This window comes from Castor canadensis, chromosome X, assembly GCF_047511655.1.
Source record: "Castor canadensis chromosome X, mCasCan1.hap1v2, whole genome shotgun sequence".
NCBI lineage: Eukaryota > Metazoa > Chordata > Mammalia > Rodentia > Castoridae > Castor > Castor canadensis.
The window spans coordinates 104,985,110-105,001,606 of NC_133405.1; the positions used below are offsets into that span (position 1 = coordinate 104,985,110).

Consider the following 16,497-nt stretch of genomic DNA (forward strand, 5'->3'; position numbering starts at 1 on the left):
GTCACTTCCCGTCTTCAGGATACCCAAATAGATAGAAGCAGAGAGAGTCTGGGGAGAATTCTCTGGCTTAACTAGACAGTGAAAAGCTGCTGAAGGTTTTCCCACTGCTGTGCTTAAGACACCACACCTCTGTACTTTTTCATCCTTTGTTTCCAGCAGAGAAACTCAAAGCCTGAAACATACCAAGAAGACAGTGGTAGATCATCATGAAACGATATGAATTAGCAGCATAACCAACACTCATTCACAGGCCTTTGGATAAGAAAGAAATGCTGGAGTTGGGGAGGAAGGGTGTTCTTTTCTGAGGCTAAGGTTGAGTAGCATTTGCAGGTATGATGCTGAAATCTACTCCAGGCAAAGTGACCTCAAGGCCACCCCTCCTGAGGTTTTCACAGAGTCCTACAGGGTGGAGGGCTGTGTGCCCCTGATACCAGCAATGCAGAAGCAATCCTTGATCACCTCCACAGTTGAAATTCAGTTGAGTATAGTATGTAGGCCTCTCTGTGAATCCAGCCATCTACAGTTAGAACAGCAGCAGGTGTTGATTCAGAAAAAGAGCAGAGGCCCTGCCATGGTCTCAGGGCCCCAAATCAAGTTAAACAAGCCAACTCTGTCCTGGGGGGAAGGGAGAACTTTTGAAGAACAATTTTATTTGAAAATACAGTTTCAACCAGTGCAGAGAAAATGTGAACAACTCATTAGTGAGGAAAATTCAAGTGGAAGGAATAAAGAAAGTTTTTTAAAATTATTGTTGGGGTTCGGTGACATTTAAACCTTCTGCCATTGCCAGGAGCTCAGTTTTCTCTATATGGAGAATGACGTTAATCTTGCCAGACTGCAAGGAAAATTACTTACATGTAATCTTAATCAATTAACTATTCTAATTAGTGTTCTTCTTTAAATTGTTTTTATTTGTGCCTATGTCATCGTTCTAAAGGAATTGGCAGTGCTGTTATTATAAAAGAAAGCTGTTATTAACTTTTAGTACAAATTGATTTTGGCGGTGAGTTTGGAAGATACCCATTAAGTCAATTAAGTTATTTAAATCTGTAATAAATATGTGTTGCAGGCTTGTCATTTTGGTTTGTATTTTTCAGTTACCTTTTGGGTTATACCTGAGTAATGTAGGCAGGCTATTATAGCAATGTTTTATTTTTATTACCATCAATACTATTATTTCACATATCAATAACCTTTGAATAAAATGAAGAATATTTTGAAAATAATTGTCTTGCCTGCCATAAAAACAGACTCATAATTTTTAACTTAAAAGAATCCCATAGTTTATAAGTCTTGTTTCATGTTTGCACTACTGAATATCCTGCTTATTTGTCAGGTATTGGAAGAAATTTCATGTTACCCTGAGAATAATGACGCAAAGGAGCTAAAGCGTATTTTAACACAACCTCATTTCATGGTAAGTCACAAAAATTAAATTTCCTTAAAATGAAGCCTTCCTTTCCAAAGAAGTTCTTAATAACCCTCGTAAAATATTGCCGGCATCATCAAATGTATTTTTATCCATATACAGTCATATCTCACTTAATGATGAAGATGTTTCCGAGAAGTGCATCATTAGGCGATTTCATCATTGTGAGAACATTATAGTGTCCTTACACAAAGCTAGGTGGCGTAGACTACTATACACCTAAGCAATATGATATATAGACATATGCGTAGTATACTCCTAAGTTCCTAGAGCCGTGATAACCAAAGCAACACAAAATTAAATCAAGCACAAGAGAAATGATACAATCAGGAGAGAGTAGATAGGGCAGGGAGCATGGCTCAGTGGTAGAGTGCCTGCCTAGCAAGTGTGAGGCCTTGAGTTTAAACCCCAGTACCTCCACAAAGAGAGAGACAGACTGACTGACAGTCAGAGAATATGTAAACATAAGCTATAATGAGGCAGGGACTGTGTAGACCTCAGACAAGGGATTTCCTTTCTGATAGTATAGTCCTACTGGGAGGAGTGGCTCAAGTGGTACAGTGCCTGCCTAGCAAGTCTGATAGTATAGTCCTTACATCACTACATCACTGAGACTCTTCATGTTACCAAAATCACAAAGAGCTAAAATGGACAAAATTTTGGCAGATAAAGTTCTCTGAACCTAGTTGATATATTGAAAAAAATTCATCTATTTTTTTTACAATACAAAGCTATACTTTCTTTATTCATCTCTACTATATGGAAAATGGAAATAGCACCTGTATTTATTTAGCCACTTATTATAAATATAAATGTTTAAACTACATTACTTAAACTAGAGAAGATAATTTTCTGAAGAAAAAGGTACATGGTTATCTACTTAACTGCAATTCAAAAGCACAATTACAGGGCAGGTACAGGGGTCGTGCCTATAATCCTGGCTACTTAGAGGTGGAAATCAGGAAGATCGTGATTCCAAGCCAGCCAGGACAAAAAGTTTGTGAAACACCACCTCAACCAATAGCTGGGTGCAGTGGCACACACTTGTCATCTCAGGTACGTGGGAGCCATAGGTGGTTGGATCACAGTCTGAGGCTGGCCCAGGCAAAAATATGAGATCCTATCTGATATAAATAACTAAAGCAAAAAGGACTAGAGGTGTGACTGAGATGTAGAGCGCCCACCTCGCAAGTGCAAAGCCATAAATTTAAACCCCAGTATGGAAAGAGAGAATGGAGGGGAGGGAGGGAGGGAGGGAGGAAGGAAGGATGGATACAGGAAAATAGGATCTAGAATGGAATACTTTTAAAACAAAGTTGGCATCCTGGTTCTCCCAAAAACAAGATAGCTAAACTCACTTTGGGTCACCACAAAAGTTTCATTATTAAGTAGTACATTTCATGATTTCTAATTAAAACACATCTCAAACCTAAAATTCCTATTTTTCCTATTCATTTTTTGGTAGTCAGATTTTCTGTTACTCTAGTCTACAGTTGCTGGTTGTCTTCTACATGTTCTTACTACAGGACAAAAGTGTTTCTTTCCTATCACATGATTCCTATGTATTTAAAACTAATAGCTAAAATAGCCAGGCACAGTAGGACACACATGTAATTCCAGCACTTGGCACACTGAGGCAGGAAGATTGTGAGTTAGAGGCCAGCCTGGGCTACATAGCAAGACCCTTTCTCAAAAAAAAAAAAAAAAAGACCCTGTCTCAAAAAAACCTAACAGCTATTTCAGCTTAGTAACAATTGCTCAATCATACTGTATAACACATTTGAAGAAAATATTCAAACTTCAATTTCCTTATTTTTATTTTATATGTTTTTAAGCTTAAAAAAATCAATTTACACATGCCCCATTTTCTGTTTGCATGTGAATTAGACCTTGAGATTTAGCTTTATTTTGTGGCAATAATTTTTTACAGTGGCAAATTGCAGCTGATATCAAGTATGACCTTATTTGGTGACATAATTGAAGCATTTTTAAAAATTCAGTTTGGGTATTATTTTATGATTGTGGGCTCATTCTTCCTTATCAATAATACATTAAGTGTAAGTGCCTACTTACATAATTTTTAAAAGATGACTAGAAATCACCTACAAAAAGCAGCATAAGCATTTTCTCCACCCCATGCAACTTCCAAGATTCATGTTTTTCAAACATACTAGTTAGGAAAGGCATCTCTAGATATGATGAATGTGATTGTAGCAGATAAAGCTCTCTAGTTGGTCTATTACTGATTTTTGCTCTCTGCCCTAAGTCTTAGATTCTTAAAGTATCCAGAATTAAATGAGAAAAAGACTTGCACACATGGCACAGCCTCCACACTTGGGTTTGGGATTACCAGTGCGTGGTGCCACCAGGGCTCCAGTGAGGAAGCCAACACCCCAGGGCCACTCTGGAGTATCTGCCATTTCTGCTGGAAAACTTTTTCTTTTTTTTTTTCTTTTGGTGGGACTGGGGTTTGAACTCAGGGATTCATGCTTGCAAAGCAGGCACTCTACCACTTGAGTCACTCCTCCAGTACATTTTGCTCTGGTTATTTTAGAGATAGGGTCTCTCAAACTACTTGCCCAAGCTGGCCTTGAACTGTGATTCTCCCAGTCTGGGCCTCCCAAGTAGCTAGGATTACAAATAAGAGCCGCCGGCACCCAGCTCAAAGCATATCATTTACTGACGACAAATCAGCACATCTACCACATTGTTACCTTGTTTTTGCCTTGCATGCATGCCTTTAAAATTAAAGTAGTCAAGCCAAGATTTTGAGAAGTCTTTAATTAAATAACTTCAGATGCTAAAGTTATACTTTTAAAGCAATTTTAATTGAATTTCATTATCTGCAGCTATTTCAATACCACATAGATTACAGATAAAAGTAAAACTAAATTTATAGCTAGCATACAAAAAATACAAAATGTATAAAACTAAAATGCATAAAATATATAAAGTTCCAAAAAGATGGATAGTCAACTATAAACTCTCTTTACTATAAACATCCTCATTCAAATACTCATGCTTTTTTTTCAAGGTTTTTTTATGATAGCACAAAAAGTGTAGTGAGAGTCAGGCATAGTGGCATATGCCTGTAATATCATCTACTCAGGAGGCAAAGACAGGAGGATCAAGGTTCGAGGGTACCCCTCGCAAAAAGGGCTTCTTTTTTAATTTATTTCAGTTTTAATCCCTAGAACAAGCCCTTTTTTTTTTTTTTTCAGTACTGGGGTTTGGACTCAGGGCCTATACCTTGAGTCATTCCACCAGCCCTTTTTTGTGATGGGTTTTTTTGAGAAAGGGTCTCTTGAACCATTTGCCTGAGTTAGCTTTGAACCCCTATCCTCCTGATCCCTGCCTCCTAAATAGCTAGGATTACAGGCATGAACCACCAGCGCCTGAGTACCAGCTCTTTTTATACATGATTCTTTCTACTAAATTATTTGAAATTTCAGTATATCAGACTTTATCAGAACAAGTTAGTTGGATACATTTTCATAGCATCAGATAACACTTCTTATTGAGGAAGCCAACAAACACATGTATTCATTAATTTGCTCCCTAATTTATTCTTTCTTTTTTACAAAAAAAAATCACCTATCTGATTATTTGTGACAAAATTGGGGTCTTGTTATAATGCACTTTGAGTTCTTTTTAGATGACAGTTACGTTTGAGAAGTAAAGAGTAATTTTATATGTGTTTACATAATAGATTTCTGTTGGAATACTGATACTATTAAATTTTTCCCTCTTTCATAAAAATATTAGGCCTTACTTCAGACTCATGACGTAGTGGCACATGAAGTTTACAGCGATGAAGCATTGAGGGTCACACCTCCTCCCACCTCTCCGTATTTAAATGGTGATTCTCCAGAAAGTGCTAACGGAGACATGGATATGGAGAATGTGACCAGAGTCCGGCTGGTACAGTTCCAAAAGAATACGGATGAGCCAATGGTAAGTAGGAAAAGACAGTTTTCCTGCTCTTATAAACTCCAGCTTGAGTTAAATCAACTAACTTCAGCCTATACTGCTGGTAGGAGAGAGGAGGGAAATAGGACATGAATGTTCTAGAGAAATGACCTTCTGGATCTTTGGTTCCTCACCACCACCACCACCCTTTGCAGGAATTGTTCGGTCTGATACCAGCTCCTAGATGTGCTGGTCCTTCTCACTTCTCCCTTCACAATTTCCTATCAAAATAAAAATAAAAAAAAACTCATGGTGGCATGTTTCTCCAAAATGTAAAAACCTCTGGGAAAGCAAAGAAAGGAAAAATTTGAAAAAAATGTCTAATACATTGTAAAAAAAAAAAAAAAACCCTTTACTTTCCAGATCTTTTACCTCCACCAAAATTAGGAAGAAAGACTAAATTAGAAGGAATTCAAAAATTGAGTAACATTTCTGAAATAAGATTCCTTTCCTTCACATCTACCTACTTAATATGGATTAATTTTCTCCATGCTGAGGAAGAGAGATGGAATAGAGATGTTGAACTCCCCCTCATTCTCATAGGATCCTCACAGATTGAGATTAAGGGAGGATTTCTGCATAGTCACTGAGCAGAGCACCGGCATGCAGGGAGAATATGGGGGGACACAGTTCAGGCAAGCCAAATAGCATGTGCAAAAACCTGGCAGTGGAAAGGGTCTTATAGTTTCCAAATGGAAAGAAGGCACTGTGGTAGTTAGACTGTAGACAGCAAAGCAAGTGACCAGGACAGAACCACACAAGTCAGTGCCTCACACTTGCTAGGCAGGTGCTCTACCTCTTGAGCCCCTCCGCCAGCCCAGATTTTCATTTTAGAAACATCACTCTAGAGAACGTATTAGAGGAAACAAGAGTAGATCTAGGGAGACCAGTAAAGAGGCTGTTACTGAAGCAAACAGATTTAAGAAATCACAAAAGAATAAAATCAGTACACTTTAATAATGGGAATGAAGGAGAAACAAAGGTCAACAATGACACTTAAGCTTTAGTTCTGGATAACTAAAGGAACACTTACATAGTGACTTTGAGATAGTAGACATTAGACAAATTTGTAGAAAGTATCATAACTAAAGGGGAAAAGAAACCATTGTAACATAGGCGTTCATCTTTTCCTCAGCATAGAAAAGGGCTCTTGGTAAATAGAAAAACAAAATACATACTTAAGAAAGTTGACCATTTGCCCTGCAGATCAAAGGAAGAGTTGCAGAGCAGTGACTACAATGACCACAATTTCCAGAGAACCTGCAGTTGTAGACATTTCTAGTTATAATTCTTATTAGCTGTTCTTTGTCAGTTGTCCAATATTATCTGGCAGCAGGAGGGGACATGCACATCACCTTGCCTCTTCTGCTGCTCTCTAGGCAGGTCTGGCTTACGAACATGGGCATGGTGGCGGCAGCTTTTGAGGCCTTGGGCAGATCATGTCATGTCAGTAGGCCTCAGGTTGTTCATCTCTAGAAGCACACTTGCGTAAATGATCCCCAAGATCCCTCCTAGCTCGGAAAGTGAAATATTACATTCAATCATTTTAGGTGTTTCTTCACCCAGTCAGCAAATGTTGAAGTCCCTACCATGCACAAATCACAGATCACTGTATTAGATGCCAGTGACATAGTGGCAGATAGGACACGGGCCCTTCCTGGAGCTGGAGCTCACTTACCATGGGGTGGGCTACATTAAGTGAATACATTTGCAGCTTGGCACAGTTTAACAAGCCCAGGTATGACAGAGCTAGAGAGGAGAGGAGGCTGGGCGGGATAGCAGGAAGAGGGGTAATATTCAGTCAAGCAAAACAGGAAGGCAGACAGGACCACATAAAGGAGGTCACAAAGTGGTGATCATCATGTTATGAAGCAGACGGTTGCTTGATCTTTTGGATGAAGGCTGACTACTACACAGAAACATAGACTAAGTAAAAGCATAAAATTCTATCCCTGATTTACTTTTTCAGAAAGCATAAAATGGCCTTGAATCTGTTCTAAAAGTCTCCTTTAAAAATCCCCTTTCTCTTCTGTGATCATACTGATGGTGTATATTTCTTCCTTTGACTGCTTTCTATGAAAACAGGAATTATTTTATGTTAAATATAAAATATATTAGAGTCAATAAGAGTAGAAGTCACTATTGCACTTAAGATGACTTTATTTGCTTGCTTGGCTTCTTCAAAGCATTATATTACTATGCAGATTATACCATATAACCTCTTTTGCTTTGGAGACCCTCTATAATGTATCCATTCCCCAAGGGTAATATATCCTCATTACATCCAGTGTTTTCCTGGTTCATAGCATGATGGTCATAATTTTTTCTCTATTAATTGGGACTCCTGTAGTTGCACATGACAAAGACTACCCTTGAACTAACTTACACAGTAGGGGAAAGGCTTGTATAAACAAGGAAAGGCCAGGAGTGTACACCCCCTCATAATGCCCTCAAGTGCTGATAGGCTCAGGAATGAGCACCCCAGTCACAATGAGTCAGTTCCTTCCTTAAAATTTGTGAACTTTGGAACAGAGAGACCATCAGTTAGTTCATCTCTACATAGAAATGTTTGGGCAGACAGAATAAAAAAATGCTAAGTACAATTGATTTGAGGTGAATGTCCCCTAGCTGTGAGAGAGCCTGTCTGTCTCATTCATGACTGTGCCTAGCACAGTGGCTGCCCCTAATAGGCTCTCATTTATGTTGGTTGAATGAATACATCAACCTATAAGTGTTAAAGGTAGAACCACCCTTGTGCTAACATTTCCCTTATGAAATTAGATTTGAGTTACATATTCATTCACAGCATTTTTAAGGATATTTCTCTTAGCTGTATGTTCTGATTGAATGTACAAATTGGAAATGAAGCTTGAACATTACAATTTAATGTTAAGACAAAACATTTTGATAAACTCTGTCTTTCACATTGCTCACCTTCCATTTCTGAGAATTGCAAAAAAGGAACCATGACAAGTTATATTTTGTGAAATAGTATAAATTAAGTTAGAGTATAAATTCTCAGATACTTCCATGAAACTTTCTGACAGAATGTTATTATCTGATGAAGATACAAGATTGGAGTTCCTACTTTTAACCTCAAATTCAGGGCCACTTTTCCCAGAGGGACCTTGTTATTATAACATACAGATGTTTGTGCTCCATTCTAGACCTCCTGAATCTAAATCTAGAGAATGGGTTTAAAATTCCCTATGTGGTTCTTAGGATCAACCAGATCTAGTGCAAAAATATGTTTATGAAAGCTTGCCTTTTAATAATGAATAATTGGAAAACAAAAAGTAATCCACTCCACAGAATGATACTCTGAGCTGAGTATGGTGGCTCACACCTACAAGTCCAACTATTCAGGAGGCAGGGATAGGATTACAATTCAAGACCTGCCTAGGCAAAAAGTTAGCAAGACCCTATGTCAAAAAACAAACTAGGCATGATGGTTCATCCCAGTAATTCTAACTACTCAGGAAGCAAAGGTGGGATAATTATGATCCTAGGCAAAAGCATAAGACCCTAGCTGAAAAATAAAGCAAAAAGGCATGTGGGGTGTGACTCAAGTGGCAGAACACTTGCCCAGCAAGTTCAAACCCCAGTACCAGCAAAAAAAAAAAAAAAAAGATATTCTGGTATTAAATATGACTGTGAAATTTCCACTTCTGGCCAAGATGGAGTAACTGGGACAAGACATACCCTCTCATCTGCAACAAGAAAAAATATAAAAAGTAGAATTAGGGATGTGGCTCAAGTGGTAGAGCACCTGCCTAGCAAGCACAAGGCCCTGAATCAGTACCACTGGAAAAAATATATATAACATTAATTTACATGAAAGAACAGTTTTTGAGACATTGCACATCAAGCAACAAAGGACAGTGATCCTTAAAAGACAGGAAACAAACAAGCTGACCCCTATAATTTCCAGACCACAACACAGAGAGAGGAAACTGAGGTAGAGCAAGCAGACTCCCTGAATTGAGAGGACAGAGGTGAGAGTCTGGAGAAAACAGCAAAGAAATCTTTCAAAAGCAAAGGCAAAATAAAAACATTTGCAGACACACCAAAGCTAAAAGAATTTAGCAGACCCACACTATAAGAAATATTAAAGGATATCCTCAGGCAAAAGGAAACTGATAACAGATGGAAATATGGATCTACAGAAAGGGAGGAGCAAGCACTAGCTATGTGGATAAATTTGTAAGTTCTTATCACTTAAATCTCTTTCAAAGATATTTGGCAGCTTAAACAAAAATAACTCTTTGGGTTTTACAGCATGTGTGAAAGTAAAATGTCTGACAATAATAATACAAAAATCAGGTAAAAGTGTGCTTTTACAAAGGTGTGTTTTTGTTTTATATTTTGGGGATTTTTTTGTCAGTACTGGGTTTTGAACTCAGGGCAATCACTGAAACAACAAAATGAAGAGTAAAGTTAATGACACAGCACAAACAGAATAAAAAATAAAGTAATCCCAAAAAGGCAGAAAAAATGTTTAAAGGAAACATAAATTAGGTGAAACAAGAAGTCAAATAACAAGAAAATATATTTATACCAAACATGATCAGTAATCATGCTAAATGTGAATAGTCCATCACCACTTAAAGAGCAGAGGTTGTCAGATTAGATTTCTTAAAAATATAAAAAGCAAGACCCAATTGTATGCTACCTGCAAGAAATGCACTTTATACATTAAGAAAGAATAGTTTCAAAGTAAAAGGTTAGAAAAAGATATACCATGACATTAAAAAAAAAAGGTAGAGTGACTATATTAATATCAAAGTATGTTCTTAGATACCAGTGATATTAAATTATAAATTAGTAGCAGGAAGAAGCTGGACATGGTGGTACACATCTATAATCCTAGCACTTAGGAGGCTGAGGCAGGAGGATATTGAGTTTGAGGCCAGCCTGGGCTACATAGCAAGACCCTGTTTCAAAAAAAATAAATAGCAGAAAGAAAAATCTCCAGACATCTGAAAACTAAATAACAAAATTTTAATTGACCCATTCATAAAAGAAATCAAAAGAAAAATTAAATAGTATTTTTAAGTGAATGAAAATGAACATAGTAAATAAGAACTTGTTGGATGCCACTAAAACAGTACTTAGTAAGACACATATGGTACTAAATATCTACATTAAAAAAGAAAAAAAAGTCTCAAATCAATGACCTCACCTTCCATGTTAAAAAATCAAAGGATTCTACTCCCATTGCCTGCAGTAAATGTTTCTCTTTTTTTTCCCATTTGTCCCTACTTTATCCTGTTATACTAAAATAAGTCCTTGATAAAGCTTCTCATTTTGTCAGGAGATACCTTGAAATGCTTTTCACATGTAGCTCTCAAATACCTGTGATTTTGCATAAAAACTGAAAAGCCAGGGTAACCTCCTCATCCCTCAACTGTGACAGAAGATTGGCAAACCAGCTAGGAATTGAGTCTCACAAGAAGTACAACTTCTAACGATAACAACTTACGCAATGTTTTTGAGGTACTAGGACATCACTTTATAAAACAGACAGAAGTAAACTTAAGAATAGACCCCAGTAAAAGAAAAACTTGATGTCTTCTGGTCCTAATCATGGCAGCCTGACAACTGATTTTCCTGACAACTGAATTTCCCATGTCACCCCGCCTGACTAAGATAGAGAAACAATGTTTTGGTTCCCTTTCTAGGCAGGACTAACACTTCCACTTTCAGCACAAAGTAGCCATAGAAAATGCACTGGTGACCTCTGTAACCCCTTTTAAGATTAAAGGGCCCAAAGTCATTTAGGAGGGGATGAGACAGGATAGATGAGGAGACAGGGAAATTAAAATTTATATTAAAAGGGCCAGACTCAGACATTTGAAACAGGAAGTAAAAGCTGAAAAACCAGAGCAGGTAGCGCCTCTCCTACCACCTTTTAATGTTAAGTTACAAGAATAGGGAGAGATAAAGGGTCCATCTGCCTTCTCCTTTGAGATGTTAAGAAGCGGTAAACTTCATGAATGGGTAAAGTCAAAAAATTGGAAGGCATGCCTGACAAAGGGAAGTCCTAAAACTTACCTATTGTCAACCTGTGTTTCTGGTAGGCCTAGATCACATCTCCTTGTTTTAGAATAATAAACAACACCTATTTTAGCCATCCAGACCTGTTGTCTAATGATTAGGGGCATGATCTTGTATATTCTCCCAGCTCAAAAAGTAAAATGCCACAGATAAAAATGATCATTTTTAGTCTTTACTCCCATTTCCTGCTTGGTCCACTTCTCTCTACCTTTTATCCTGTTATACACAAATAAATCTTAGCTGGTGAAGTAGCTCAAGTAAGTAGAACACCTCACCAGCAAGTGTGAGGACCTAAGTTCAAACCCCAGTACCACCAAAAAAAAAAAAAAAAAAAAGAAGGAAAGAAAATACTAAAATAAACCCTTGCTAAAACTTCAAAAAATAAAAAGAATAAATTAAACCCTAAATGAGTAGAAGAAAAGAAATAAGATTCAAGTAGAAATCAATGAAAGAGAAAACAAAATCAATAGAGCATCAATTAAACTTTTTATTTGAAAAGATCAGACTGATCAAGAAAAATGACTGAATGATTGGGAAAAACAAGAAGATACAAATTACCAATATCGAGCATGAGATAGGTAACATCACTGCAGGTGCTCCAGGAATTTTTTTTTAAATAGTAAGAAAATTTAAAAAGTATATTTATGCAAATAAATTCAACAATGTGGATTAAATGGAAAAATTCCTTGGAAGATAGAAACTACCAAATCTCACTTAAGAAGGAATAAGTTGAATTGCCCTATACTATTGAATAATTAAATTTATATTTACAAACCATCCCTCAGGGGCTAGGATGTAGCTCACTGGTAGAACACTACCTACCTAATATGTGTAAGGCCCGGGGTTCCTTCCTCAGCACTGAAAAAAAAAAGTCCCTCAAAAAAAACCCTCAATGCCAAGGTCTAAACATTGAAAAGGAAGGAATTTTTTCCAACTCATTCTTTGAAGACATTATCATAATACCAAAACCAAATAATGACATTACAAGGAAAGAAAACTGCACACTGGTATGCCTCATGAATATAGATGCAAAACTTCTAAACAAAATTTTAGCAAAGCAAATCTAACAAAATATGAAAATGTTAGTGTACTAAAATATTAGCAGTACAGAAAATATTATCATTGCCTCTGTATAAGAATGATATGGGAATGTATGACATGCCCCACATCTTTAAAAAAAAAAATGTTACAAGCACATGCAACTTTACCTATAATAGTACTTCCAAAAACTGGAAGTAGCACAGAGGGTGAGTGGATAAACCAACTGGCACATCCATACAATGGAATACTACTCAGCAAAAACAAAGAATGAACCGTCCATACAAGCAACAATGTGGTAGAATGTCAAAATAATTATGCCAAATGAAAGAAAGCAACCAAAAGACTTCACAGTGTACGATTCCATTTGTAGATAGTGCAAGCTAAACTGTAGTCAGCAAAAGCCTACCAGTGGTTGGGGATGAAGAGGAAAAGCATGAAAGGATGGGAGTAGATTACAGTGGGCATGAGGAAACGTGTGGGGGTGAGACATCAGTCACCGTGATTGTTTACACACATGTATGCACATGTCGAACTTATCAAATTGTTCACTTTAAATGTGTCAATTATAAAACAATAAAAACTTTTTTAAAATAACTGGCACATGAGAACTAAAGCAACATGGAAAATGATCATATTATAATTAGATTAAAAAGTACTACATAAAATGTATGCATGCTATTATATGCTATAGACATCAAAATACCAAGTGTTTCTGCCCTAGAACAATGTTGTGTGGTGGAGTAATAGAGGGGCTTCATTTTCCATATTTTCTTTAATGTTTTCCTAACCTTTGTTATCAAAAGTATCTACAGCAAAATCACAAATATAAAAAGAAGTGCCCTCATAGTAATTCTACTCTTACTGAACCTTTTTTTTTAAACAGGGAATCACTTTGAAAATGAACGAGCTAAATCATTGTATTGTTGCAAGAATTATGCATGGGGGCATGATTCACAGGCAAGGTAAGTTCCATCTGTATCACTTTCCTTGCCTTCCTTAACTTGTTTCCTATAGCCTAGTGAAGGAAGTGTTTTTATGAGCCACAAAAAGATCTGTTTCAGTTGTCTTTGAATTTTAGTTACTGTTAACTTCCGTTTATTATTTGTCTGTGCATGTTACAGAATGTAGCTATGAAGAGAGAATGCATTAGAGTTCTGTTGGCTTGGAGCACCTCTGGACCACAATTAGAATGTGATTTATTAGAGACCATGGGAAATAAAGTAAAGAATCATGTAAGGCCCAGGATGTAGGGGAGACATCCATTCTGGAATACAAGATGGATGGATGGATGGATGGATGGGTAGAGATAGATGATAGATAGATAGATAGATAGATAGATGCATAGATAGAATGTAAATATAAATATATTTTTATAGAGTTAAATAACAGTTTAAGAAGGACTTATTCACTCAGGAATGAGGTATGCTATTTATAAATTAGGACTTCAGAGAGTTTAGATAGCTAATAATATAAAAATTAAATGATAAGAGATGTGAAATTGATGATTAAATTCTTAATCATTGCTATAGTAAGTGCAGTCATTCAGAGGGGGTAATTCACTAAGGACTGATAGAAATGAAGAAATTATCTTTTGACTGGGCATGGTAGCTCAAGCCTATAATTCCAGCTACTTGGGAAGCAGAGATGGGGAGAATAACTTTTCAAGACCAGCCAGGGCAAAAAGTTCATGAGACCCTATCTCAACCAATAAAAAGCTGGGTGTTGTGGTGCATACCTGTCATAAATAGGAGGATCACAGTCCAGGCTGGCCCAGGCATAAACACAAGACCTTATCTCAAAAACTAACCAACATAAATAGGGCAAAGGGGCTAGCAGTGTAGCTTAAGTGGCAGAGCGCCCTGGAGTGGCCAGAGCAAGCATGAGGCCCTGAGTTCAAACCCCAGTACTACCAAAAACAAGAATGATTTTTTCTTTTTTTTGAGGAAGTGAAACTTCAGTTGATTCTCAAAGATGGGCAGGATTTGGACATGTACGTTAAGGTATCTTTGAAATGAATAATTTATACACACTGATATGCAGAGGATGTTGCAAAAATGATTCTCCTGGGGGCCAGAGGCAAGGCTTAAGCAGTAGAGTTCCTGCCTAGCAAGCATGAAGTCCTGAAACCCTGAGTTCAAACCCCAGTACAGCCAAAAAAAAATACTATCCTAAAGGCTCCCTTTCATTAAGATGGGTTATTTTTGTACTTAAAACCTCTTTCTGGCTGGGTGCCGGTGGCTTACGCCTGTAATCCTAGCTACTTAGGAGGCAGTGATCAGAAGGATCATGGTTCAAAGCTAGCCAAGACAAATAGTTCAAGAGACCCTATCTCGAAAATACCCAACACTAAAGAAGGGCTGGTAGAGTGGCTCAAATGGTAAGAGCACCTGCCTAGCAAGCATGAGGCTCTGAGTTCAAACTCCTGTGCCACAAAAAAAAAAGAAAAAAATCTTTCCCTACCCCCAGAGAGCAAGAAGTAACACCCTAAGCATTTTAGTGCCTTATTCTCCTAGTTAGAGATGACCATTGTGTGCACAACACGATGTCTGACACCATTGCTGCTTTCAGGGGAGTTCTTATAGGCATACAATGTGTACAGCAACCACACAGGAAGATATTCACATTTAGAGTCCAGTATTTATTTTTGTTTATTATCTTTAATATTTGCTATGTATTCAGTAGTCATAACATCATTATTTCTTTAAACTCTCTTTGTTACATTACTACACTGGCTAGGATCTTCAACCTGGAAGTGGTGTAGTAAAATCCTTGTCTTATTCCAATTTTTAAAAGGAATCTTTGAGGCTGGTTGAGTGGCTCAAGCAGTAGAATGCCTGCCTAGTAAGTTCGAAGCCCTGAGTTCAAACCCTAGTGCCTAAATAAATAAATGGAATCTTTGGGTAAAGAAAATGTGTTACATATACACATAGGACACTGTTCATTCATTTAAAAAAAGAATGAAATCATATCATTTGGTTCAGCATGGTTGGTACTGGAGATCATTATGCTAAGTGAAGTAAGTCAAGTACCACACGAATCTAAACAGTTGATTCATAGAAATTGAGAATAGAACAGTGGTTACTCGAAGCTAGGAAGAATAGGGGTAGGGGATGAGGGATGTCAAACAAGTTGGATAGTTACAGTTGGATAGTAGCAAGAAGTTCTATGTACCATTAGGTGACTATAGATAACAATTGTGTGCTGTATATCTCAAAAAATTAAAAGAAAATTTTGAATATTTTCACCATGAAGAAATGTTGGATGTTTGAGAAGATAAAAGTTTAGCTTGATTTAAACATTACACAACATATACATATATTTAAGCATTACATGATACCAATTTAAAAACATTAGGAATTAAGATAAACTTAAGGGCAGTATCATTTATAAAAGATAGATAACATTAAGATCTTGAATAAGGCATGGTGACATACACCCATAATCCCAGCACTCAGAGGCTGATGCAGGAGGATCTTGAGTTCCAGGCTAGCCTGGGCTACATAGCAAGAACTTATCTCAAAAAAAAAAAAAAAACAGACAGACATGGTGGTGCGCATTTTGTAATACTAGCTACTGGGGAGACAGAGTCAGAGCTAGCCAAGACAAAAATAGTGAAACCCTATCTCAAAAACAAAATACTAATAAAAGGTCTGGCAGTGTGGCTCAAGTGGTAGAGCACTTGCCTAGCATGTGTGAGGCCCAGGGTTCAATGCCCAGTACCACCAAAAAAAGGAAAAAAAAAGACTTTGAATATTAAACAATTTATATATGTGGCATTTTCCCAAAATGCATACCTTGTCATGATGGGTCCACTTTACAGCATTCTGTTGTGTGGTGGGTATGGGAGGGTGAAAATGAGAGGTGTTCTTAGAGATTTATACTCCTTTTAGAACACTAGTAACTGTTGAAGAAATATGCCGTAAGCAGGATACAATTGTTAGAAAGTCTTTGAGTGCCCAATCAGACACGTTAGAAACAAAAGTCCCCCAATTTTCATTTCA

The 16,497-nt window shown here is 37.2% G+C and overlaps 1 protein-coding gene and 1 non-coding gene across 18 annotated transcripts in view; both read left to right on the forward strand.

Annotated features, from left to right (window-relative positions):
• Cask (calcium/calmodulin dependent serine protein kinase) overlaps window positions 1–16,497 on the forward strand; it is a 363,381-nt gene that overhangs the window by 310,269 nt on the left and 36,615 nt on the right. For all 17 annotated transcript variants that reach the window (XM_074063735.1, XM_074063734.1, XM_074063740.1 and 14 more), the window contains 3 exons: window positions 1,337–1,417; window positions 5,195–5,383; window positions 13,380–13,458. In XM_074063735.1, coding sequence (XP_073919836.1) covers window positions 1,337–1,417; window positions 5,195–5,383; window positions 13,380–13,458 — 349 coding nt within the window. The remainder of the gene's footprint in view (window positions 1–1,336; window positions 1,418–5,194; window positions 5,384–13,379; window positions 13,459–16,497) is intronic.
• On the forward strand, window positions 12,520–12,628 carry LOC141420101 (U6 spliceosomal RNA). The gene has a single exon (XR_012444795.1). It is a non-coding gene; the product is annotated as a U6 spliceosomal RNA (small nuclear RNA).